Source organism: Sebastes umbrosus, chromosome 15, assembly GCF_015220745.1.
Source record: "Sebastes umbrosus isolate fSebUmb1 chromosome 15, fSebUmb1.pri, whole genome shotgun sequence".
In the NCBI taxonomy this organism is placed as follows: Eukaryota; Metazoa; Chordata; class Actinopteri; order Perciformes; family Sebastidae; genus Sebastes; species Sebastes umbrosus.
The window spans coordinates 20,449,948-20,474,914 of NC_051283.1; the positions used below are offsets into that span (position 1 = coordinate 20,449,948).

Consider the following 24,967-nt stretch of genomic DNA (forward strand, 5'->3'; position numbering starts at 1 on the left):
ACAGTGTTTGCCATTAAACTTCACTAACCCTACCCGAGGGCTTTGCCATTATAATTTATTCTCCTGGAGACAAGCAGAATTTAGCAGACCAGAACAACATATGGCTTGCGGGGTGGAATTACAGTCAAAGTAAAATCTAAAAAAAGTGGATTATCATTAAGTGGAACTGTTTATAATAAAGTGGAGATGATGCACATCCTAAGAATGCTAATTAAAGAGTAAATCTGAAGGGGTTAGAGAATAATAAATGCGGTGGAACAGAGCACAATAAAAGTATACTGGAAACAAACAGTCGAAAACTGTAAAAGAGTAAAAATGAAATAATATAATCTGTTATGGTTAACGAGTTTAGAAATAATCAAATGAACACTTTAAAAGAGCTGCACATGTAATTTACTATGTTTTTAAGTTTCCTTTATTTGCCAGTGGTTTGCAAGGGGTTCTACAAGATATGAAATCAATAGGAGATCCATCAATCAGCTCGCAATGTCAGTAGTGGCATGTTGCAGTCGGAAAATATGATCGATCCTCACTGCACAGTGACGCGGTTGACACACATTTCCCAACTTATAGTGTAGTAATGTTAAAAAATACAGTAGATAATAAACTAAATTCAGGTAATGTATTAATTTTTTTCACTGGCTGGTTTATTGAAATCCACAGGAGGCACTGAAATTAAACTATATTTCAAAGTAAAAAAAGACTGTGTGAGAATATATTCATGTAGTGTGAGAAGAGATGATATTAATCTGCAAGATTCTTAGGAAGCATGTGAAGGTTTCACAGGTTTCTCATCAGGAGGAACTTTTTCATGCACCTCAACCCGCCCTTCTGCTAATATGCAAGAACCAACGAGGCCATGGGAATGACTGACAGCTGACAGGAAGTAGCCAATCAATCACAAGCTTGTTAGGAACTCCACTAATTAATCAGCTAACCTATCACACTGACACCCCCCCATTAACATGTTGATTAACCTTTTAAACTAATTAAGATCAATTAAGATCAATTAAACCAATTAAAACCAAATCTCAGGGGGAGTGGTCAGGTTGTCAGTCAATCAATCAAGAATATCTCAGAGCCAGAAGGAGAGATGTAGTTGGATAAGGACTAGAAGAGAGGATCAGGGAGGAAAGATGGATCAGAGGAGGAAGAGGGAGAGAAAAATTAAAGTGGAGGGAGAGGGAGGAAAGTTGTGTTGAAGAAAGAGGAAGGGGAAAAGAATGATGAGGTTTAATAATGATTTAACTTTTGAAAAGGTCCTTTATACTGCAGTACATGCTGCATGTGTACATTAAGAATACTGGTTTGTAGGGATGTCACAAGAACCGATACTTCGGTACCAAGTCGATGCCGTGACGGTACTCACCGGTAGGGCTCAAGACTAACGGCATCTTGTCGTGTCCAGGGGACACACCCTATTTTTCCCCTGATAACGTTGTTTGAAGGAGATGTTTTCACGGCAATATAAAATAGAGAATAGATGGAATTATGACTTATTTTACTTCAAAACAAAAACCAGTATGCAAACAGTAATAAAGGAGTGGATGTTGAAGTACATGTGATTTATCGTTTTACTTCTGTTTTTCAAAGTGGTATCGAATTGGTATCGGGAATCATGGAATTTCACTGGTAGTGGTATGGACTACTAAATTTCAGGTATCGTGACATCCCTACTGGTTTGACTTTCATCACTGTGCCTTGGCTTAATTCAAATCTGTACATGTGTTTTGTTTTTTTTATTTGGCATTGAGACTTTACTAGATATAGAAGAGAACCACACAGACATCTTCCCATAGTGGTCGTCCATTAAAAATCAAACACAAGCAACATTTGCAGCGAGGTGTCATCTGGGGTCACATTCAACCTAACAAGCTCGTCATACCCAGATTGGGAAATTATGCCGAGTTAATCTAAAATCATGAACTGAATTAATTGCAGTTTCAATTGCTTAATTGTCTTAATTGACCACAGTCCTGCAAGAGGCGCATGTGACCAATACAGTAAAATTTAACTGGGTCATAAAAAAACTTTTTTTCAAATCTAAATATTTAATGAGAGTAATCTCAATGAGCACTAAAGAGGAAAACAGCTGGAATCAATTTGCTGGTTAAAGGGTTGGAACATTTCAATAATACCAGCTATAAAACAATATTTCTACACTGATTTGGCTCTTAGCGATCTCTTCGCTCAATGCAATGATGCTAATTTCTACCTCAATAGCCTGTTTTTCAGACGCTAAATGTTCATGTATTGAAAACCACGATTTGTCGTCTGAAGAAAGATGAATATCAATTCAAAGATGCTTAGAAAGGTTTTTCAGTGGCGACTGTGACAGCTGGCAACAGCCCTACGAAAAAACAAGCAAATTACCATAATTACTGTCTAAAAGACCCACAGTATTAAACGGCGTTATGAAAAATACACCGTTGTGTGTGGAAAAAATAGTGACAAAAAAAGAGTGGAAGATTCGAGTTAAGAAGAGAAGATGTAGAAATAATGCAATAAGAGGAGAGGGAGGGGAGAAGAAAATAGAAACAGAAGCATATTTGAACGTAATCTGTGTTTTGTAAATGCAAACATAACATATCCACATTATCTTTAGTGTTTTTCCTTGACAAACTATTCAAACAGGGCCCGGTTTTGAGGACAGCACATGCTCCCGAGAGGCGTCAGTTTGGATGGGCGCATGCCTTATTTTTCTTGCCTGAGTCTGCTTGGTATTTTGGTAACTTGCTGTGAACTTGAATGTGCTGTGAAGTGAGAGGCGAGGCACAGTAGGGAGTGTGTCAGTAATAATCAAGGGGCACGGTGCAATTTCGGTGTCAAGCATGACCGTGATTTACGCCTGTGCTGCCCGCCAGCCTACTCAGACCGGGTCAATGAGGCGTGGAGGAAGGCACACTGTACTGTTTCCGTGACTTTAGTTTACACTGGTTTAACTTTACAACAATAAACACACGAATAAAACATGTTCCCAATATTTTGATTAAAGTAGAGTTGATTTGTAGACCGTGATTGATGCCGGCCCATAAAAACCCCAACTGATAGTGTATTTCAATCACACCCTGTTTCCATCTGTGCTGCAGGTGCGCAAGCCTCTGGCCATGGAAATATCAAACACAGCTCCATGCCGTGTGCACCTTGTGATGTTGAATGGACTTCATGTACCATGCACCGGTGATTCACAAAAAAAGGGGCCAATAGTGTTTAAAAGTACTGAGCAAGAGGTGATCTGAGACTAAAACGAAACATGGGAGGGTATGAATAGCAAGTAAAGTGTGAAATATACACCCTATCTGTTCCAGCGTGTCTGTGAGGCTGCTCCACACATTCAGCGCTCATTATCGCTGTTGGGAGACGTGAACATTGCCAAATGAACTTCCTAATGTTTCCCACCAGTTAGCGTTTGTGTCAAAAAGAAATCAAACTGTGCGCCTATGAGCGGTTACCCGAGAGAAAGAGTCCAAGAGAGAGAACTAGACAGAGGGGAGATGCAGAAAAGATGGAGACTGTGAGAGAAACTGTAGTAGAGAAGAGACGGGAAGATTGGAGTCAACAAGCGTAATTAAAGGGAGTTAGAGGCAAGTTGATGGGGGAAAAACTGTCAGTTGAAAAGGGAAAAAAAAGGCAGCAGAGAGAAATAGAAAAACAGAAAGGCAAAAGAGAAAAGAAAATGGCAAAGAAGCTAAAGCAGAACCTTTAAAAGAACCGTCATTAGCAAACACAAAGAGATCAGAGGATACTGTATATACAGAGTTCTGTTTAGCATACATGAACACTCTTTATGCATATATGTGTGCAAGTGTGTACATTAAGATGCCTGCCTCTCTGGATGTAATCCCATTTTACCCATCTTACCTTGATAATGTGCGCTGAAACCACGGTAACGGTGGTTGGCATCAGTCACAAAATGCAGTCGGAGCCAGTTCTTGTTGCTAACGACAGGAGAGGGGACATTACTGCCTGACAACCTGAAATAAAGACAGAAAGGACATTGTAAGAAACTGAAACACACACACACACACACACACACACACACACACACACACACACACACACACACACACACACACACACACACACACACACACACACACACACACACACACACACACACACACACACACACACACACACACAAGCTTACAAAACCTAGCCGTTAACCTTTTTTCAACTAATCCTACAATAGGACCTTGAGGATCAGGCAGAGGAGTGTTGCAAAAATACCTCACTCTGAAGGTCTTAAACTTCAATTGGCTCTTTTAATGATAGAAGTGCAGACCATGCACGAGCACACATATGTGTATGAGAACATACCCAATAAAAATACTTAGAGGGAGCAGGAAAAACACATCAAATTGTGTAGCCGTTCAGTAAAAGAACAAAGCCCAAGTCTGTAAAACAAGGTAGTCAAGCTGTAAAAATGTCTCTGCAACAACAGACACTAAAAAAATCAGCCTAAGGTTTAGTTTGCTTCACTTAGATTTCTTCTAGCTTTCTCCGTCTTGCCTGTGTAGTTCCGTGTGTGTCTTTGTGAGTGTAGCTGCTGTCTAGAATGAGGCGAGAACAAAGCCTATTGTGTCTGTAATGACACAGAGTGAATTACATACAGTGTCAGGACTTCGCCGCCCAACGCTGCCAGTCTGTTTCTGCAGCTCCACTGGGAGTAACTGGGGATTATGCTGCATGCTAAAAGGTGCCTCAATTGCTCTTAATGAAGTAGGAAATTGGTATTTCTTATGCATTGTTCTTGCCAAGATTGCCAACTTTGATCACAAACTCAATTCTCATTGTAGTTTCTGAAGCTTCCGTAGGAAGTTGGTGTTATATTGGACCACATTATAGTAATTATTATTATTTCTAACTTCTAACTGTTAACCGACTGCTAACAGCTGACGTTAACTAGCTCTCATCCTGCCGATCTCAGCAAGAAAGGCGCCATTATTTACATTATGATGCGTATGATGCAGGCTCTATTCAGTAAAAATGAGTATTAAGCGAAGGTAAATTATATAACATTGTCACGATGTGTTCAAATTAGGGCTGTCAAAGTTAACGCGATAATAACACGTTGACACAAATTTGTTTTAACGCCACTAATTTCTTTAACGCATTAGCGCAACTTGTGATTTTTAGATTGTAGCGGGCTCAGTTTTAAAGCCAGAGTGAAGATAATGGCATCATATGAAACTAGAAAACTAGAAAAATAATCCATTGGTAAGAAACCATGTCATACTTTCTTGTTGCAAAGGAGGCTAAATAACGCTCCAAACTTGCACAACATTTTGGCAAAGTAAACCTCTGACCTAAAGATATGTGAATGAAAAATGCATTCTATGGGTACCCACGAGTCTCCTCTTTACAGACATGCCCACTTTATGATAATCACATGCAGTTTGGGGCAAGTCATAGTCAAGTCAGCACACTGACACACTGACAGCTGTTGTTGCTTGTTGGGCTGCAGTTTGCCATGTTATAATTAGAGCATATTTGTTATTCTAAATGCAGTAGCTTTGAGGGTTTCTGGACAATATTTGTCATAGTTTTATGTTGTTAATTGATATCCAATTGTAAATATATACATACATTTGCATAAAGCAAGCATATTTGCCCACTCCTCTTGCCAAGATTGCCACTTTTGATCACAAACTCATTTCTCATGTTAGTTTCTAAAGCTTCTGTAGGACGTTTGTGTTGTATTGAACCACAGTATACTAATTTGTATTATTTCTAAATGATCTGTCCACAACTATTAACCTGTTTTGTACCTAATAGACTGTTATATGCAAATACAACAAGGTTTCAAACAACTACTGGATCACTTTTAACAATATTAGCCTTATTGCATTGGAAGCGAGCTTATGAGCTGAGGCTTTGATGGTGCACACAGCACTAGCAGATACTAGGACCCAATTTGCAATTCTTTCATCAAGTGGGGAGGATGAGATCCCTTAATTGGCTGAGGAGATGAACAAGGCTCTTGTGGTTGGCAAAGTGAGAGTGTCATTGTTGGCAGCCTCAGAGGAGGTGACTGCTACCCAGTTGACACTTAGAGAATAAAACACCCTTGCTCCTGTATAATTTCAAATATCTGCGGCTGAAATACAGTTTCTGCTGGCAATAATCCTCTTCTATACTGTACATCAGTCCTTTGATAAATGGTGCTTTCATCCTGTAGCGTCAGCCAACAGGTGCTGTTTCTACTCCCATTACGTTTTTTTTTCCAGTAGTATCACCTTGGCTGTTACATTTGAGACACAGGTATGAGTATGAAATGGACTGCCCTCTCATGCTTGCTTGTCTCCTTCTATAAACCCCTGCTGTTAACCTTCGCAGTCCATTAATATCAACACACACACACGGGCACACAAACGCGTGCTCATACACACACGGATAGTGGCATAATAGTGTATATACACTACTATCCAACACGCGTACCCTCTAATAACAGCGGGATAAAGTGGAGCACAAGAATGCTGAGCAGGTGTTTTTAGAAGGTGTGTCTCTCTCTCTCTCTGTGTGTGTGTGTGTGTGTGTGTTTGCTTGCAAGTGAGCAGAGGGAGGGTCACCTTGTGCCCTAGATCAGTAGGATTCTCTGATGTCTGCTATTAGTCACACACACAAGTAAACACACACACACAAAGTAGTTTCACAGGCTTAGTGAGACAACAAACCTGATTTACATATAACAATACCAAAACAACAATACAATAACACAACTGTGAGTATTTGTGACCAACATAAATAAAGCAGGCACCTATATTATGAGATTATTTTGGTCATGCACTCTGGAAAAAAGTAACACTGTAATAGCAAAATATATCTGCTTAAAGTCCCAGTGACATGAAAAATACATTTTCCCAGTTTTCATCCTGTGTCCCTGTGTTAATTGTTCATTTACCTGTTAAATGAACAATTAAAAAAGCAGTATAAGAGTATTTTTACATCAAAATCTGATCAAAATCCTTATATTTTCTCTTCCTGTAAATGGTTTAAAATGTTTGATGACTCATCCTGCACTCGAGGGGGTTTACAAAAATTCATCCAATCAAATGAGACTTTGGCCGACTAGCCGGCCAATCGTTTGTGGATCGAATGAATATATGTTCTTTGATCGAAGTAGCTAACAGAGCAATGGAAAAGAGGAAGAGAAAGAACCCCGATCGCACTCAACCCGGGAACGTTGCAGTTCATATTTGATGTCTTTACCCCTAAGCAATGGTAATTGTCTTTGTCTAAATAGAAAATAGCAGCGAGCACGTCTCCAAATCTTGAACAGTATCGGGTGCCAGGTAGTAGTCAGAACAGAAGAAAAACAAATAACCGGCACTCACGGATAAAGTGTCTTTTTTAGTCTATTCCGGGCAAACAATCAAGCACGTTTTGAAACCGGTTATTTGTTTCCTCAATTGTCTTTGTCTGCCACCAAATAATTCATTATACTGTACATAATAAAACACCAGTCACCACCTTGTAGATCATATTCAAGGAGACTATTGAAATTGTATTCAAATTGAACACACAATGGCCAAACAATGCTGGATTAGTCTATTAGCTGGAAGAGAGACCGGACAGTAAATGAGATGGAAGAGGTTCAGATAATAAAGCTGCTGGACAATAATCACTGACATCTGTGTCCCTATGTGGACAAAAGACATTTGAAATTTCAAATGGCAATTCATTCCGCTTATATCTGGACAGAAATTATTACCTCAAACTGTGGCAGCTGCCAATTCTCTGGTGTTTGCTGTTGTTTCCCTTTTCCCTGGTGTTTTTTTGGTTGAGTTGCTGAGTGATTAGAGGGTTATTCAGTTCACCTGTTGCGCAGGGTGTGGGGACTGGCTCTTAAATGATAGTTGAGAGCAGCTTGGTGCATTCCCCTCTTGGCCAATCAGGGTGTAACGACGCCCTTTCTGTAGGGCTTAAAAGAGGAGGGAAACTGCACACCCAGTGTCATTCTGATCTCTCCTTCACTCAATGCAACATGTGTTATCAGCTTTACCAGAAACTCTGGTCTGTTTTGGGCCCTTTTGGGATTCTGTGATCTTTGTGTTTTGTTTGTTGAGAGTGTTGACTCTCCTAGTTGGGGAAACAAGTTAAGTGCCAACCAATTAGGTTACCTGCACTGGGACGTTTAGGTGCTATTTGTGCAACAGCTGGCTTGCCTTACAATAGCCTAACGCCTGCAGGCTGTATTTTTGTATTCTATTCATTTGTTGATTTTCAATGAAACCCTTTATACCCATTTCTTTTAGTGTATTTTATTTGGGAAAACTTTAAAGGAGGGTAAAAGGAAAAACACAAACCAATATTTCAGTTTCCTTAATTGTTTGTTAATATAGAGGCATTTGTTCATTATTGAAGAGGCATTTGTTCATTATTGAAGAGGCATTTGTTCATTATTATTATTAAGAAGGCATTTTATTTTATATTATTATGTGGATGGGAACTGTTTTTCAGTCTTCTGGCTGAACAACTAAAGTCTGGGGAACTCAGTACCGCCACAAAACTTGATGTGAATTATAAAAAAAAAATAGAAATAACACAAAAGACAAAAAATAATGTATCCAGAGCATTATCATGTATTATTGCTTGCATGAAGACATGAGGTAGATTTACGGAACACACTGCTCTAAGAGATATTTTAGATATTATCATTGAATTAAATGACTAATATGGCCACATGACCCCCAAGTATAGATTCCCATTTAAAGTTACGTACACAGTGTTTCACTTGAGAAGAAATAAAAACAATATAAATGTATATTTAAATTGCTGCAAGTGATGATTTGTTACTATACTTCAGTGTAGTGAATTATTAGATACTAACTGCAAAGACTGTAAAGGATTATGAAGCATAAACTAATAGTTATAACGACAGGCATTGGAACAAGAGGAGCACCAACTCTCGAGGGACCTACGAGTACCCAAAATAGATTAACCTTCTCCAGAGAAAGAACTCCGAACACTAGCCTCGGCTTCGACCAAATACTGTAGCACTGAAAGGTTGTGTCAAACACTTGGATAACAATGGGAACAAGGTACCAGTGCTTCAGAGAAGGTACATGGTGCCACTTGAGACGGATCTTGCTCCTTCGGTATCTCTCTAATCTTTCTATACTTTATCTTTTCTATGTGTATCTAGCAAGACTGTAATGTGGTCCTATATTCTAATCTGATGCGGGCTGAAAAGCAAAGAAACACAGCAGGAGCATTTCATCTTGATACTATTATTTTGCCGGAGTTGTTTGTAGGTCAACACTCTCTGTTCCCCACTTTCTTCTCTACAAACCCCCTTGCTTTCTCCCCTCTCTTCTCTGTCTCTCTCTCACACACAAACATATAATTCATGTTTACAGCTCTAAATTCACTTCCTGCAATGACATCATTACCCAGAGTGCATCATTAGGGGCAGCGTGTGTGCATATTCAATCTGTTCCAATATTAAAACAGGAATTAAATCATAAATCTATACCGAGAGCCCAGTTTGTGTGACGTTAAAATATTAAACTGCATGCTCAGGAAGCACTTAACAACTCCAAGCGGCAGGATGAAGGTAGAAAATCTCTCTTACAGCAGTAGCTGGGAGGTTAGAGAAACAAGCTGGCGACTGAAAAGGTCACCCATCTGGATCCCCAGAGCAGCTGGGAACTCCTCATGTATAGGTGCCAGGCGAGAAACTACATGAAGGACGAGGATACTGGAAAAAAAAAAAAAGACGAGAGGATGTGCGCCTGGTAACTACTTTTATGGATAATTAAAGCTTAAAATGATGCTTTCAGCAGGAAACCTACTACTTCCAAAAAACATCAGCGCCTGAGCTGCTGAGAAGCTGGTTGATTTTCCCCGTGTGGACAATTTGTAATGCATTATTAAATCATTCATCTATGCTGATGGCTCCTGTCTGTGACTGGTAAGTGTTCTCCCAAGATATCTGCTATAAAGGCACTTCAGAGCTGCCCCGAGGTATTATAGATCATCTTCAGATGGGCTCTAATAATTTTTTTTTAATACCTTGGTCTGAGAGGGTGTCCTACTTTGTGATTTGGCAGTGACATAGGCGTAAAATAGATTGGGTGAAGCCAGGCTTGTTACTAAGGGCTACTAACACTTTAAAACTTGGAAAAGTGGAAACGCAGTAAAAGAGTTTTCTGAAGATGTCATGGACCATCAACAAAGCTTGTGGAATAGTGTGTTTGCATGAAATAAAAGACATATTCCTAAAGAAACAAAATGGAAATAGAAGACTGTGAGATGTTCTCTTGATCCTATATTTAAACTGAGCGTCTCTATTATGAAATAAAGAGAATTGGTGTTCTTCTCTGGGGAACCAGAGGAAATTACTTGCTCTGGTTATATTTCCATCTCACACTATTGTAAAAAGCAAAGTGGATCCCAATGCGGTAGTTCCTTCTGGGAGGAAATGTTTCATAATGAATACTCAGAACCGCACAGGAGCCTGTCAGCAATCAACCACCAACAATGGTCGTTCCCAGAAATGTGCAGGTAGGTCCAGTGCTTGAAGTGTAACGAAATAAGTGCCTATTCTCCCTTTATTCACATGTTGGCGTGTGTATGGGACGGTATCAGCAATCATTACTACATTTTATTACACGTCTGTGTTCGATTCTGATTGGTTAATCATTGGTTAATCTACATCCTGTTATTTCTTTATAGCCGACCGTTGCTTTATATAACAGACCGTTGCTATATGCGCAGTTCTGATGTCAGACTCTGGCGGGCCATTTTTGAGTCAAATGATTGATTTCTTAAGTAAGTAGCCGTGTAATAAGCAGGATAATGTACAGCTAGCGGGTCATTGTTGTGAAATAAACCCCTTCAGGACGATGCAAGACCCCTCCGCGACCGCAACAGTGACCGGCTGGCGGTACATTATCCCTTACCTATTACATTCCTTCTACAGTGAATAAAAGGCACTAGAGATATGAGGATAAAAACAGAACCCCAAGAAAAAATGTAAGGTTTTTGACAACTGAAACTATGCAATTTCACATCATATTGGACCATTATTATAGACTACAGATAATGCTAAAGAAGCTTAAAGACAAACACAAATTAAAAAGTTATGACGATCAGTTCTGAGAACTTATTCTCACCCCAACTCCCCCATGCCATGCCGTGCATCGGCTTGTCCGGACTTATTGTTTTTATGTTCATATGAGGTAGAAACGCTGATGCTGCGTATCTCATATTATGGCAGATATAACCCTGCTATTATAAGTCGCCCTAAGAACCTGATATAGAGAGGGCAGAAAAGAATACCGGCAGCTTGTGAGAAGTGCCGGTACACAAGAAAAAGTCAAAGTACGCTAAAGAGTAAAGTGAAGGTATTGTTCACCAGTGAGTACCGGCCCACTTCGAGCACTGGGGAGGTCACATTACAACTACTGTTCCTAGGTAATTATACCGAAAACTTACGAAGGCCTCCTGTGTTCCATCTTCAACTACAACTACATAAAATAGATACTGTGATGAAGAGTGTGTGACCATTTATGTGTGTGTCTGCAGGAGAGAGAGAATATCAAGTGGAGTGTTGCCAGAGGGAGCAAGAGAACATAATTGATTAAATACACTAGACCAAAAGAGCATCTCTCCCTCTCTCCGTCTCTGTCTACCATCCTCCCATCCATCCTCTGTGCCTCTCTTCCTCCATGGAAATACAAACCCGCTATTCTATCGGCAGTATGGGAATGAGGGAGAGGGAGAGGGAGGAAATAAAGAAGCATGGGGTGGCAAAGATCGATGGAGGTGTGGTGAGACATGGAGGGAGAGAGAAAGGGAAGCAGCGAGGGGGGGAGGAAGACACACCGAGGCTGACAGAGGTACATTAGTTCTTTTGTTAACTTGTTAATTATTCATTTTAGCATTTAAGCAGACTGTTATCACACAACACAAAAGCAGTGTTACTAGAGAGCAGATTTTAGTGTTAATAAAATATAAACAGCAGATCTTTTCTGCCATGGTGAACACATAACAGGAAACATTTCATCATCAAATGAAATGCTTTTGTACATATTTCAGAGCTTTGTTTTGGAATTTGCAGCAATTAACTGTGATTGTGTATGTTTACAGAAAACAAAAATAAAGACAAATCAGCAGCAGGATGGGTTTCCAAATGAGGCTCAGTTAATATAGCGTTAGATGACATATACTGTAGATTAGACATGTTTTGACAGTATGTTATATCTCGGCTCAATCACAACTGTGATGCACAGAGTGCAATCTGCAGATTGTGATAGCACGTCTCACACATTTAACAACTGCAAATTGCTTGGAAATCACAGTTGTTCACTCAGCCCTAGAATGAATGGAAATTGTAAACAATCTGTTTACTCTATTTGACAACAGAGCGAACCATCTGAGACAAGTAACCTGATGTTTTCTGTTCTGTAAGGAGAAAAAACCTTGGGTTTTTCAGCGTTATGCTGTTACTGTGAGTCCAAACAACTGCACAGAAATGTATTTCAAATTAATAGTACCTTTCATCTAGGGCTGTCAATCGACTAAAATGTTTAATCACCATTAATCGCCTGATTGTCCATAGTTAATTGTGATTTATCGCAAATTAATCACACATTTTGTATGAGTTCAGAATGTACCTTAAAGGGAGATTTGTCAAGTATTTAATATTCTTATTAACAAGGGAGTGGGCAAATATGCTTGTTATATGCAAATATATGTATATATTTATTACAGTGAATCAATTAACAATACAAAACAATGACAAATATTGTCCAGAAACCCTCACAGGTACTGCATTTAACATTAAAAATAATGCTCAAATCATAACATAGCAAACTGCAGACAACAACAGCTGTCAGTGTGTGGGGAGACTCCTGGGTACCCAGAGAATCCATTTTCATTCACGTATCTTGAGGTCAAAATTTAGCGTAAGTTTGGAGTGTTATTTAGCCTCCTTCGCAACAAGCTAGTACGACATGGTTGGTACCAATGGATTCCTTAGGTTTTTTAGTTTCATATGACTCTAAGATCTTCACTTGATCTTTCAAACGGATCCCGCTACAACCTAAAAATCACAAGTTGCGTTAATGAGTTAAAGAAATTAGTGGCGCTAAAACAAATACATTGCATTAATGAGTTTTTATTGCTTTAACTTTGACCGCCTCACTTTCATCATAAGATTTATTCCACTTCCTGTTTGGTGCAAAATGCAATTGTATAATCATCAAGGTCTAACGTTTCCGTGCAGGCAGTAACATTGTTTACTGTGGATGTTCTATACCAGAGGACTTTAATCTCATGAGTGACATCTTGCACAGACAAGACAGATGGACTTGTGGCACTGACAACTTGATATCTGACCCGAGAGAGACAAGGTTAAGAGTCTCCACCTGCTGCGTAATGAATGGCTGTCCACTAAACATGCAGAATCCTGACATCGGTGGCCGTGGGGTTTATAGAGAGCTACACTAGCCGACGCTAACTTTTGTGTGTGCATGTGTGTGGCTATTCATAAGACAGTAGGGGAACGCTACTTAATCAGGCAATCTGTCTTAATAGCCTCCTCTAATTAAGACAGGTGGGAACTGCCACACACACACATATACCCGCAAACACGCACGCACATGCAGAGCGAGAAAAATGCTCGTTCACACAGAGAAATGAGCACACGCACATACACACTGCAGGAGTGTTGAGCTGAATGTAGTCGAGCTGGAGCCATCATCAATCAGTATACAGAGGCAGAGAAGTCCTCTCTGCGTGTGTGTCTGTTTGATACATTGTGTGTGTGTATGTATTTGTGCGTGCTGTTTATATGTGTGTGTGTATGCTTGCGTGAGCACGCCTGCTGTGTCACTCTCCATCAATCTCAAGTGGGCAGAGAGTAATCAGTGTTCACAACAGGACCCTGCTCTGTCTCTCCCTCTCCTCCCTTTATCTCATCTAAATTTCTCTCCTCCTCCTCCTCCTCGCTCGCTCGCCTCCTCATAGAGCAGCAAGGTGTTTTTAAACCGGCTTGTTTAAACGGACAGCTGAGGGCTGAAATAAAACATGAGTGGGTGGGCTGTGGACAATATTGGGTAAACAAATCACATAAAATGAGCAAGTGTTTTAGGCATTAACCTTTGAAGCCATTCGAATGACAAAATCACTTGTGACATACACTTCGGCGGCTGGCTTGCATAGTTTGGGTTAGGTAGGTCTCAGTGTGTAACTCCGGGGTCTGAAAAGTGAAGCCAATGAGGAAGTGCCCTAAACTTGCATTCTTTCTAATAGCCAGCAGGGGGCGACTCCTCTGGTTGCAGAAAGAAGCCAGATTGTATAGAAGTCTATGAGAAAATGAGCCTACTTCTCACTTGATTTATTACCTCAGCAAAACATTGTAATAATGAGTTCATGGTTTCAATCGCTAGTTTCAAGTCTTCTTCAATACAGCATGATGTTCATTTCGTAAATTATGGTCCCATTTAGAGTCAAATAGACCATAAAGCAGGGGATGCTTTAGGGCGTGGCTACCTTGTCATTGACAGGGAGTTGTCCGTGTTTTCGTCTTACAACTTTAACCCTTTCACAGTGTGTTTTCAGTTCATAAAAGTTAATTATAAACTTTTTGGTCGCCTAAAAATGTCTTATTCAGTGTTCGGTTGTACTTAGCTGAAAACAAAACGATGGCGACGGCCAAAATGCCGAACTCGAGGCTTCAAAACGGCATTCCACAACCCAATGGGTGATGTCACGGTGACTATGTCCCCTTCTTATATACAGTCTGTGCTAGAGTTCTTAGCTCCGAATTTGAAATGCAACAGCATACAACCATACCCATATAGTTTGCTTTCAATTCTGTGGCGACAATTTGGGCAAGGCCTTTTAGTCTCCGCTGGGTTTTCAGAGTTTGGTGTGGAAGACTGGCCTTCACAGAACCCTGACCTCAACCTCAACCCCTTCAAACACCTTTTGGAACGCCCTCGGCAAGCCAGGCCTCATCACCCAGCATCAGTGTCTAACCTCACTAAACTCTCAGTGGGAGCAAATCTCTGCAGCCAGGTTCCATCAATTTGTGGAAAGCCTGAAACCAGACCAGAGGGGTGGTGTTATAGCAGCATATTAGTGCTCATGGTTTTGGATTGAGAAGAGTAAGGTTCATGTTTGGGTGTAATGTTCGGGTGTCTGTATATATTTTTAGCCATGCACTGTATCTTCAAAGTACATCTGAATAAGCTAAATATCTTAGTGTCATATGGACGGCCCAAAGCATTGACCGTGATGCTGTAAAAAAACATAGCTTGAATAAAACCTAAACTAAATAATATACTGTACTTTCCAAGCTGAAACAGCTGAGTCTTGTTTATTATAGAGGTAAGTACCCGGTATAAAACATTATATACCATCTGTTGGGTAATTTACGCTTCTAGCTTCTTCTACTTCTTGATGTGGTGGAAAACACAGTCCCAGCCAAACTGTGAGATACTGTATTACCTCTAAGAAAGAAAAATCTGATATTGGCTTGTTAACGCCACATTGATAAACCAGATTCAATATCATGTTTTGAAGTGTTACCATGTTGATATGTGTCTACTTGTCTGTCTGTCTGAGTAGATGAAATGCAAGGTCTGGACCCAAATTGGCCCATCACTGAATAAAATGTGATTTTGTGATGTTAGGTGAAACTGAATATGTTTTTCAACCGGAGCTGCATTTTAAATACATGTTTCATTGGTAATAATTATCATTAGAGAATAGTGTTTTTGTTCTGTGTCTAACCGTGTTAGGTATTCAGCCCTTCTTTTAAGAATGATTATGTTCCTTTGACATAAAAAAACATGAAGAACTGGGTCATAAAGCCAGTGAATAATAGAGTTAAAAACTATTACTTCTCTCTATTATTTCCCCCTCTCTCATCTCTCCTTACTCCCCCCATGTCTCCCTCCTCTCCTCCCTTCCCCATACTCTCCCTCTCCAGGGTTTACTCTCCATCACTCTGTCTGTTCACTCCTTTGTTTTAGCTCAGTCTCTTCCCAGAAGCCATGGCAATTCTGGGCGGCTCCCTGCCTCTTCACAAACCCCTCTTTTCCTGTGCATGTGTGTGTGTGTGTGTGTGTGTGTGTGTGTGTGTGTGTGTAGCCTGCGGGACAGCACAGTAATCAGAGCAGAGACAGAGAATGGGAGAGAAAGTGGGAGAGAAGGGGGACGGAGACAAGGAGAGGGAGCTGGTGTTATTATTATTACATTACGTTGTATTATAATTTCAGCACCCTAGCCACCGCTACCCGTGGCTGACACTTCAATACACCACACTTTCCAAGCACATACACACGAGTACATACGCAGAAAAGCATACAACCCAACGAACACATACATATGTGTATATATGCATACGCACAGACTGGGTTCAGTACAGGGAATGACAATGACAACCTGTTTATGACTGTGGAGTTAATTTGCCGTGGCCTGGCCCAACTACATATCATGCTCCAGTGGTGCTCAAACTCTGGCCTGGTCCCTCGGGTTAGGCTTAGCATCACCTGGAAAAGGTTATTTGCCGAGGGAACGGCAAATATCAAATTTCACTGCCCGGCAACAGTGACCTACGACAACGCTGCTCCTGTAGTGATGACATGTGCTCACTGAAATTAATGTCTGACAATATCGTCTATAATAAAAACTATATTTTATAGCCAACAGAGTTATGCTGTACGATAAAAAAGTAAGTTGTGATTTAAGAAACAAAAATAGGTCTTTCTGCTGTGGTACTGGAGACAGGCAAACAAAAAAAGCCAACTCTGCAGAGTCCATTCAGTGCATATACAACACACAACCCAACTCGTCACATACTGCCACTTTGTCATGCCCCTCGGCGTCACTTTACGATTAGGCAACAAAACCACTTAGTTAAGTTAAGGAAAAAAAACAACATGGTTGGGCTTATTAAAGGACCAGTGTGTAACAATTAGGGGGATCTATTGGCAGAAATGGAATATAATATTATTTTTTTTAGCGTATAATCACCCGATGATAAGAATCGTGTTTTCGTTACCTTAGAATGAGCCGTTTATATCTACACAGGGAGCAGGTCCTCTTCACGGAGTCCGTCATGTTGCTCCGCAATGTTTTGAAAGTAGCCCAGAATGGACAAACCAAACTCTGATAACTTTTCCTGCTTGGGCCAGATTCGATAACGTTAGTTGCTCCCGTCGCCGCCGCTCTCTCTCTTGCTTCACCACTCACATACACACACACTCTATGCACTGGCTCTGCTCCAAATGACCTACACTACTCTTACAACAACTGGCTTTAGAGAGGGCCATTCACGTTTTTGCGTCGGCCACCGTTGCTCTCCAACACGCTTGGCGCACGGGAGAGGCTTCAGTTGGTTGCAATCTCCTCACATCACCGCTAGACACTGCCAGATCCTACACACTGGACCTTTAAAATAACTACATTTTTAAAGTGAAAATAAAACTGAATGTTTTGAAAACGGGACACGAGCGAACAGCTGATACTTCCACCTGGATAAAAGCCTTGTGTTTGTTGGACCCATCCACCTCCCCTCCCGTCCGCCCTGTGTGTGTGTCTTTACGGTCTTTAAACTATGTCACCACCCTCCTGGCACACTTTCTTGGAGTGTTTACCGTGGCCGTGGATGGGTTTACACTCTAGTTAATTGAACGCCCAGCGTGTTTCATAGCGCCGCTAAAGGGTGCCTTTTGTGCCAGTATCACACACTGAGGGGCGTGACAAAGCCTCGGTATTTGACACCCGGGGAGTGAGAACAGGCTGGCAAATATCAGTCTTTGAGACCTTCACCAAAACATTAAAAGTAAGGAAGTAGTCAAAAGAACAACGGTCATTTTTTTTTTACTCAGAGAAATGTGTTTTGGAGTCTCTGTAAGCCACGGGAAACAGTTTGGATGACAGTTAAAAAATACAAAGATCAAATGCATAAAAGACAATGGAGACTTAGCTCTGTCACGGTGCTCAGCATAAAAAAAGTGCAAAAGTTGAAGATGCCTCAAAGCCCTAGAGTGGAAGTGACCTATTTTGGGTTTCTTATCCTGAGTGAATGTGTATAATGTCGACTTTGTTGACTTTGTTTGCACAAACACAATAATCTAATTATCATACACTAATCTAATTATAAACCTTACTTTGATTCGAGGAGTAATTTGATTAAGCTGTTTACATGCATAGCAAAGGAGGATGCGCCTTTTCCCCTATAGGCAACTAGTAAATTCAGAAACCGCCCTCATAAAATGCAAATGCCTGTCTCCTTGGCTGCCTTTTTCAGCTGCTCCGATGTTACTGCATTCTGCAGTTTGTCCAGATTTGAGACCGTTAATGCCAGCTGCGAGACAGACAGTTGCTCTAAAAATTGACACTCTCATATACTGGGCAAGCTGCACAGCTCGGGAGAACTCAGATGGACAGGCTTAGTCGGGGTATGGTGTTTACATCTCTGAACAATCTTCGCATAATGCTATTAATTTCACAGTTCTCCACACATGTTAATCCTAGAGTGAACACTCTCTATATGACCCCAGTTAAAGAAATGGTGGATTAAGTTGTTTACATGGCTTTAATCTCACTGCAGTGGTCACATTTAGCTTTATGTACGGGTAGCAAGCTGTCAGATAAAGTTTATTTGTGCTTGTCTGTCTCAGTCTGTCCTTCTCTGCCTTTCTCAAGCCCTCTCAGTGTCTCTGTCTCTTTCTTTCTACAACCTCTTTCCTCACCCACGAGTCCCCCTGATGGCTTTCTCTTCCTGTGTCTCCCCCACCATTCCTTTTATGCTTCTTTCCACATCTCTTATCCTGTCAACTCTCATCTCCACCCTCCTTGTCCCTAATTCTGCACCTCTGCTTTCGTCTCCTCCCTACCTCACCTTCTTACCTCTCATCTCCACTTCTTCTCTCCTGGCTCCTCTTGTCACCCCAATTGCCCTTTCTGCTCCTCGGTTCTACCCAGTCCTCTCTTGTCTCTCTTGTCTTCTTCTGCGTGACCTGACACCGCCTCCCTAAAACACCATGACACCTCTCTCGCTCGCCTCTCATTTTGCCTCTCCTCTACTCTTCCTTTCCTCTCCTGTATGTCGGCTCCCACGAATTCAAAAGTGGGTTCCCAAAAGTTTTTAGTAATTTGTTTCAAAGGCTGTCGAAGGTGTGGGTTAATATCGGGGTAAATTTGCTTAGACATGCCTAGACAATAGACTTGTAGACCTAAATTATACCTTGGGCCATCAGAAATTGGATTTAAAAATTGATGCCCGCAGAGAAACAACATGAAGGTCACTGGTGTAACCTATAAGCCCTAATGTTGCAAATAGATCCGCAGGCAAATAGCCTGCATCATGAACTTGTTTACTAGCTCTATATGAGAGTCGTCAGGCCTATGACTGCGTCTGCTAATGGATTCTCTGGAGTCCTCCCTGGCTCCGAAAATAAGTGGCTGATGTGATTTGCAGCAGTTCATTTTGGGGGAAAAGAACAAAACAACACTTGGTGTTATCTTACTCTACTGTGATGAAAACAGCCACTAATTCTGATGCAATAGTGGCTACAAAATTGCCGGAGCAGTGAAAAATCATATGTTTATCTAACTCAATAATAAAATAACGGTCATCACACTGTTGAAGTTGTTTGTAGTTGTTATATTTTACTACTTTGCAGTGTCTCTGTAACCTACAAACATAACATACTAGAATGGGGCTCAGGCTGTCTTAAAGAGTAACTTAGCATCAGTATTATTTTACTGCACTCTCTGGTTGGAAGTGTTTCACGTCTTTACAGTTGCAACTCGTTTGTATCTGTAACAAAACCCAACAGTGATGTCAAGGTGCACTGACACACACTGGAGTACACTTATAAATCCTTGGAGCAAGGTGAAAACTTACGCAGCATTTTGGCGAGGGAAAGGTGTAATGGCCATTTTCAAAGGGGTCCCTTGACCTCTGACCTCAAGATATGTGAATGAAAATGGGTTCTATGGGTACCCACGAGATGAGAAACCAAGATGCTTTTGTACAACAGCAATGTCAAGTCTGTTCTGCTATATGGCTCAGAGAGTTGGCGAGTGATCAAAACTGATATGAGGAGAGTGGAAGTTTTTCACAATGGATGCCTCAGACGAATATGCCAGATCTTTTGGCCAAATAAAATCTCCAACCACCATCTGTACAAGAAAACCGGTAGCCGGAGCATCATCAAAGAAATTACACACAGACGTCTGAGATGGTTAGGCCATGTGCTGAGAATGGAACAGGACCGGATCCCGAGAGTCGCCTTAAGATGGACACCACCAGGCAAAAGAAAACCCGGGAGGCCCAAATCCACCTGGCGCAGAACTATCATACAGGAGCTGGACAAAATGAACCTGTCATGGGGAGAGGCCCAACATGCTTCCAAGGACAGAATACAATGGAGAGAGCTCATTGAAGCCTTATGTCCCATAGGGGATGAAGAGGAGTGATGGTGATGATGGGTACCTACGAGTCTCCCCTTTACAGACATGCCCACTTTATGATAATCACATGCAGTTTTGGGCAAGTCATAGTCAGCACACTGACACACTGACAGCTGTTGTTGCCTGTTGGGCTTGAGTTTGTCATGTTATGATTTGAGCATATTTTTTATGTGAAATAGTCCATTATCTTTAAACCGCTTATCCTATTCAGGGTCACGGGGATGGTGAAGGCATGGTACACCCTGGACAGGTCACCAGGCTATCACAGGGCTGACACATAGAGACAGACAACCATTTACGCTCACATTCACACCTACTGGTAATTTAGAGTCAACAATTAACCTGCATGTGTTTGGATTGTGGGAAGAAACCGCAGAACCCAGAGAAAAAAACCACGCTAACACGGAGAGAACATGCAAACTCACAGAAGGTCCCCACGGTGCAGTCTCAGTAATAGATATATAAATACATTTGCATAATTCAATCATATCTGCCTACTCCCATGTTGATAAGAGTATTAAATACTTGAATCTCCCTTTAGGGTTAATTTCGAACGGATAAAAAATGAGTGATTAATTTGCGATTAATCTTGGACATCATCACGTAATTAATCTCGATTAAATGTTTTAATCGATTGGCAGCCCTGGTATTTATCCTCGAGGCCTCATAAATGCCTTGAATACATTTCCTTCCTCATAAAACATTTGCCAAATTTTGAAAAAAGTGTTCACATCCATGTTTACTAGCTTGCCGTCTTCTGAGTCTCTGCATTTTGTTGGCACATGGCTACTTTTCCTCGGCACATTACCCACACCTGTCAGTCAGGGGAGTAGTGGGAAACCATTGGCAGGAATGTGTATCACCACGTCACCCACTCGTGCCTGTACATGTGCATCCTCAGATGTGCTTGCATGAGATACAAACAGAACAGGGAACCCACTCATCAAAACACAGCTCTGTAGTACTAGCGGTCAAGAACTCCACAGAGTGCCTTTAAATCCTGCACACAGAGGCGTTTCTCCAAACAGGGTCACAGTCATTACTGACAGTAACACAAAACCTATTTGAACTGCTAGACAAAATTGTGTTATGGACATTGATTCAGAGGTCTGGAACCGAGCAAGCCTGCCTCCCTGCCTGTGTGTATTTATAAGATTGTGTGTCCCTGTATCTTTAGATACATATTTGAAATAATCTGATATGTGTGTTTGTTTGCTGTGTGTGTGAGAAACAGAAAAGGGGTGTATGTTTGTGTTCAAGGTCACCGCTCCATTTCCTATTCGGGATGGTGCTGCTATCCCAGCATCCTCTCCGCCAGCAGCATTGATTAGCACTCGGCAAGCATAACATCACGCACTCGCACACACACACACACTCATACCCACACACTTAGACTCTGTGTGCCTCTTACACACAGCTCCTTTTGCGACTCTCAAACAAATACTAGACTGCCTTTGAGCACAGCTAGAAAAATGCTTCACTCTTCACATTTTCTCATGCAGAGTCACACACAAACATGTGATGGGTTATGAACAGACACAGTAGGACGCCGAGCCAAGCCAAATACCACCAGACCTATTTCAACACGGCACAGAATGAGTAAATTTTGATTGATGATGTTGGAGAAATTGGGTTTGTATCTCTGGGAGTAGCCTGGACTCGTTCCAATCGTACAGTACTTAGCTGTTTTTCTCTATTAAATCAAACAATGTCAGCAGGATGGCCACACCGGTTATAACGAAGCCTGTAAACAAGGTAGAACAGAAACTTTTTTGTTGTTGTTAATTTGGTAAAAAATGAAAAAAAAACGTCGGGCCTGGCCGCTCTTCTGTCTTTCAGAGGTTGTAGCAGGCTCAGTCTTAAAGCTAGAGTGAATATACTAACATCCTATTAAACTAGAAAACCTAAGGAATCGATTGGCACTACCACGTCATGTTATCGCTAAATAACGCTCCAAAAATAGGCTAAACTTTGGTGAGAAAAAAACTGGCATGGCCATATTCAAAGAGGTCTGTTGACCTCTGACCTCAAGATATGTGAATGAAAACTTTGAGATGAACAGAGTGAAAGCTGTATCTTATTAGAGACAACAGATGTTGTCAAACTGCATAATTTGCAGTTTAATTAAAAGTAATAATTCACAATACATCTTATCACAATACTCAGCATATCTCTAAATGTTTAAATTAGAAATAAGATCGTATCGTGACTTGAGTATCGTGATAATATCGTGTCATGGGGCCTCTGGTGACTCCCTCCCCTAGTTGTTATGAAGCTGTGTTGTTATGAAACTATTTTGTAATGGGTAGTTATGAAGCTGTGTTGTTATGTGTTGTTATGAAGCTGTGTTGTTATGTGTTGTTATGGAGCTGTGTTGTAAGCTTATTTATCTACATGGTCTTCCTTTTTTGTTGTGACTTTTATCAGGAGTCATGCCTCAATGTGTTTGTGTGTTGTAAATGAAAACAATCTTCAATCACTAACATAAATCTTCTTTCAGGAATTTAAAATGCTTGTTTTTCTCATAAATGCGTACTTATAAATTACGTATTCAAATTATTCTAGTGTTTGAACTTCTCATGAAAGCAAGCGTCTTTTGATTTCAGATTGTCTTGGTATTCATTGTGCCCATAAAGATCTCATCTGCATGCTTTCACACAGACTACAGCGTTGTTTGGAAAATGATGTTGTGAGTCTTGGGACTTGTCAGGGGCACTCTCATTAGCCATGTCATCCTCCAATGCATCCCTAAGTTGGCAGGTAATCTTCTGAATCTTTATCTGTCCTCCATTTCTGTCACTTTGGAACTCTGGTTGTTACATATAACAATGACTGCGTATGTCTTGAAAAACCCATGAATGCCCTACACCAGATGAAATGCAATCACTGTTAGCCGCTGAAACACCGAGCATACTGAAATGACTCAGGACACTTCTTAAAAACTGTCAGTGATAAATGTGTACATGGATAAGTACGTTGCTGACATGCAGTTGGCGCAGCTGTTTCTCATGTACACATACTGTATCTGAATTGCAGAATGAATCCAGCTCATATTGAACAATGTATGTATGTGAGTATCTGTGTCACACTGTGGCGTCCGGGCAGAATTAGCTGTCTGCTGCTAAACCAACTCGCCTACAGTGATATGACTGCAGGCGCTTGGCGACATGGCATCCAGCTCAAACCTGACAAAATTAATTTTTCAGTGCCGCTAAAAAACAAAATCCTCGACAAGCGGGAGATTGGTAAATGACAGACTTTGAATGGCCCAGTCCGCCATTACCATGGATTTGGTGATGGGCTGTCAAGTAGGTGCACCTAAGAGCACTAAACAGCGTGCTATATTCTGGACTCGTGGAGAGAGAGACTAGCAAGACAGGTAGAGAAAGAGACAGACAGACAGAAAGGTAGAGAGGCAGGGGATAGAGACAGAGAGGGAAAGACAGAGAGAGCGATCATTCTATTTAAGATGCTCTACTTGGTTTCAAGGGCAACTGATTCTGAAACAACAAAATATAAAACTTGTGTGTGTTTGTGTGAGCGTGAGTGTGTATTAGTGTGTGCAGTGTTAGGCTAGGATTACAGGCACTTAGCTCACAGCGATATACTACTCTCATAGGCGCGAGCGCACCTCTCCGCATACTGATTAGACAAAAGTGTCCATGTGAGAGGGAGAGTCTCTGTGAGTGTGCATGTTTGAGAATGTGTGTGTCTGTCAGGAGTGACAATCTGCGTATGAACATGGATGTAGGCTACATCCGTGTGTGTTGGGGGTGTGTGAGACGGCTGTTGTCAGCCCCTGCAGCCCTGACTGATAAAACACATAACAAATTATTCCACACACACTCACATATTAGCAAATCAGCCATTAGCCTTCTCTGCTAATTGCCATTGGAAATTAGCATTTTAGCTATTAGCTTCTTTCGCAAATTGCCAATGGAAATTAGTATATTAGCCCTGAGTGTTGTGAAGCAGTTGCTAAAGGGATCAGGAAGCATGGCCTAGTTTTCAGAGAGACTATTCTGCAACAAAAGGGTCAGTTGTTTAAATCCTGCTGCAGCAAGTGCAGCCGTTAAAGTTGAAGGAGACCAGATGTTTTTTTTATGGACTTTGTCTGGTGGAAAAAGTGACACGTATAAGGCTATCTATCTTTCGTTCATTTTCAGCCAGTTTAGATTCGGGTAAATACTTGATATTAACAAGAAGGTTGATACTTATAGCTACTAGAATATTTGAGTGTTTGAACTCCTCTTGAAAGCGAGCATCCTTTGATTTCTTGGTAGTTATTGTGCACACAATAATTAAAGACCTCATTTGCACCTTTTCACAGAGACAATAGTGTTGTTTGGAAATTATGTTACGTTGTGTTGGGACTTCTCAGGGGCACTCTCATTAGCCAAGGCGTCCTCTAATGCATCCCTAAGTTGGCAGGTAATCTTCTGAATATTTATCTGTCCTCTGTGTTTCTTTCATTTTGGAATTGTGCTTTGGCTGTGTTTGTTACATATAACAATAACTATGTATA

The 24,967-nt window shown here is 41.0% G+C and overlaps 1 protein-coding gene across 3 annotated transcripts in view; it reads right to left on the reverse strand.

Annotated features, from left to right (window-relative positions):
* Positions 1 to 24,967, reverse strand: part of LOC119502743 (CUB and sushi domain-containing protein 3-like) — a 407,722-nt gene that overhangs the window by 173,876 nt on the left and 208,879 nt on the right. For all 3 annotated transcript variants that reach the window (XM_037793920.1, XM_037793919.1, XM_037793918.1), the window contains exon 6: positions 3,862 to 3,974. In XM_037793920.1, the coding sequence (XP_037649848.1) occupies positions 3,862 to 3,974 (113 nt within the window). The remainder of the gene's footprint in view (positions 1 to 3,861; positions 3,975 to 24,967) is intronic.